At 33.0% G+C, this 1,582-nt stretch overlaps 1 protein-coding gene across 1 annotated transcript in view; it reads left to right on the forward strand.

Moving 5' to 3' along the window:
* LOC133688570 (tetraspanin-8-like) overlaps positions 1–708 on the forward strand; it is a 1,310-nt gene extending 602 nt beyond the window's left edge. The window contains 2 exon segments of the mRNA XM_062108089.1: positions 181–211; positions 214–708. Coding sequence (XP_061964073.1) covers positions 181–211; positions 214–503 — 321 coding nt within the window. The 3' untranslated portion in view covers positions 504–708.
* The last annotated feature ends 874 nt before the right edge of the window (positions 709–1,582 follow it).

A 1,582-nucleotide genomic window follows, 5' to 3' on the forward strand; every position in this document is an offset into this window, starting at 1 on the left:
TCCTAAATAATTCATTAGTTGATATGTGATCTTTCTATAGTTGGATTACTTCTATGAAATCTTGGTAATTAGCTATTCACCAAATCTGACACACATATATATAATAACTACGTTTATTTAGATATTGCAGTAGACTTCCTCTTTATGAAGTGCTGACAAACTGGGCTCTGATGTTGTTTCTTTGTGGCTTTGCAGGCTGGCTGCTGTAAGCCACGGATAGCTGTGGCTTTAATTATCAAAATCCGACTACTTGGGACAAGACTACAAATGTCACCTCCGATCCTGACTGTAATGCGTGGGATAATCAATCAAATGTTCTCTGCTTTAACTGCAACTCTTGCAAGGCTGGGCTGCTGGACAACCTCAAGAGTGATTGGAAGAAGGTGGCTATTATCAACATTATATTCCTTGTATTCCTCATCATTGTGTACTCCATTGGATGCTGTGCATTCAGGAACAACAGAAGCGAAAATGCCTACTTTTCTGGATGGAAGCACACTTAACTTGGGAGAATTCTACTAGCTGCCGGCATGGATGCAGAAAGTAACGCGTAGGATTAGTTGTAGGCAGCTTACTTATGTGCTGCCCACTCTGTTATATATTTATCCTTTTCCGCAGGTGGTTTCTTGTATAGCATGTGTATGCCTTTCTTTTAGTATCCTTGTGAACATATTGGCTTTCTATGATACGGAGTTCATATTTTCTAAATCTGCGACTTTGTTTTGATCATTCTTCTCTGATTTGGCTTAATGCATGCATTCAGACAATGCATTAATTTAATATGCGTACGTTATTTTTTGGGCCTCAATGACATTCTGAATCAGCTTTTAATACAAGTCCTTTAATAGATTTATTACACATGGAGTGGTGCAGACAGTGCAGTGATTGCTGATAAAAGACAAGCTCAGAGAAACTGGTTTCTTCTGAATATATGTGCAGTGAAGTCAATGCTGGTGTATTAGTTTTTCTTTTTTTATTACATGCTAATACTAAAAATAAAGAATATTATATTAATATATTTATAAAATAAAAATATACTTTAAAAAACTATTCAAGAAGGTTGGGTTTTTTTTTTTTTTTTTTTTTTTTATGGAGAGAACTCGATAGAAAAAAAGGCTAGATATTTCTCAGGAAAGCAGTGATTGATTGCGAGTGAGAAGATTAGGAAGGAAGCTATCTTGCTTTTCTCGAGACGCATTTATGTGTGGCGATGATAAGCGGCGCTGAAATTTGCATGAGATATTTGTTTGGTTATCTGCTTGTTTAGAAGTAACATATTGAATAATTTTTATATATTTCAAGATATTTATTTTCGATATATATCCATTATCTCATATTGTAAGTAGCATTTAATTATTTAATCAAATACATACTCACCATATCTAACACTATTAAACTAAACACATCTTAGAATATATATACAAAATTTAAAAGATATTCAAAATCAGTTAAAAAAATATTATTAATTGACTTAAATTTTGCGCATTAGGGTCCCTCTCGACATCTTGTGTTCAAGCTCTCTTTTATAATAAAAAAATTAAATTAGATTTTCATGAATATTACAAATGATACATAACAAAAT

The sequence above is a fragment of the Populus nigra genome, chromosome 3 (genome assembly GCF_951802175.1).
Source record: "Populus nigra chromosome 3, ddPopNigr1.1, whole genome shotgun sequence".
NCBI classification, from domain to species: Eukaryota; Viridiplantae; Streptophyta; class Magnoliopsida; order Malpighiales; family Salicaceae; genus Populus; species Populus nigra.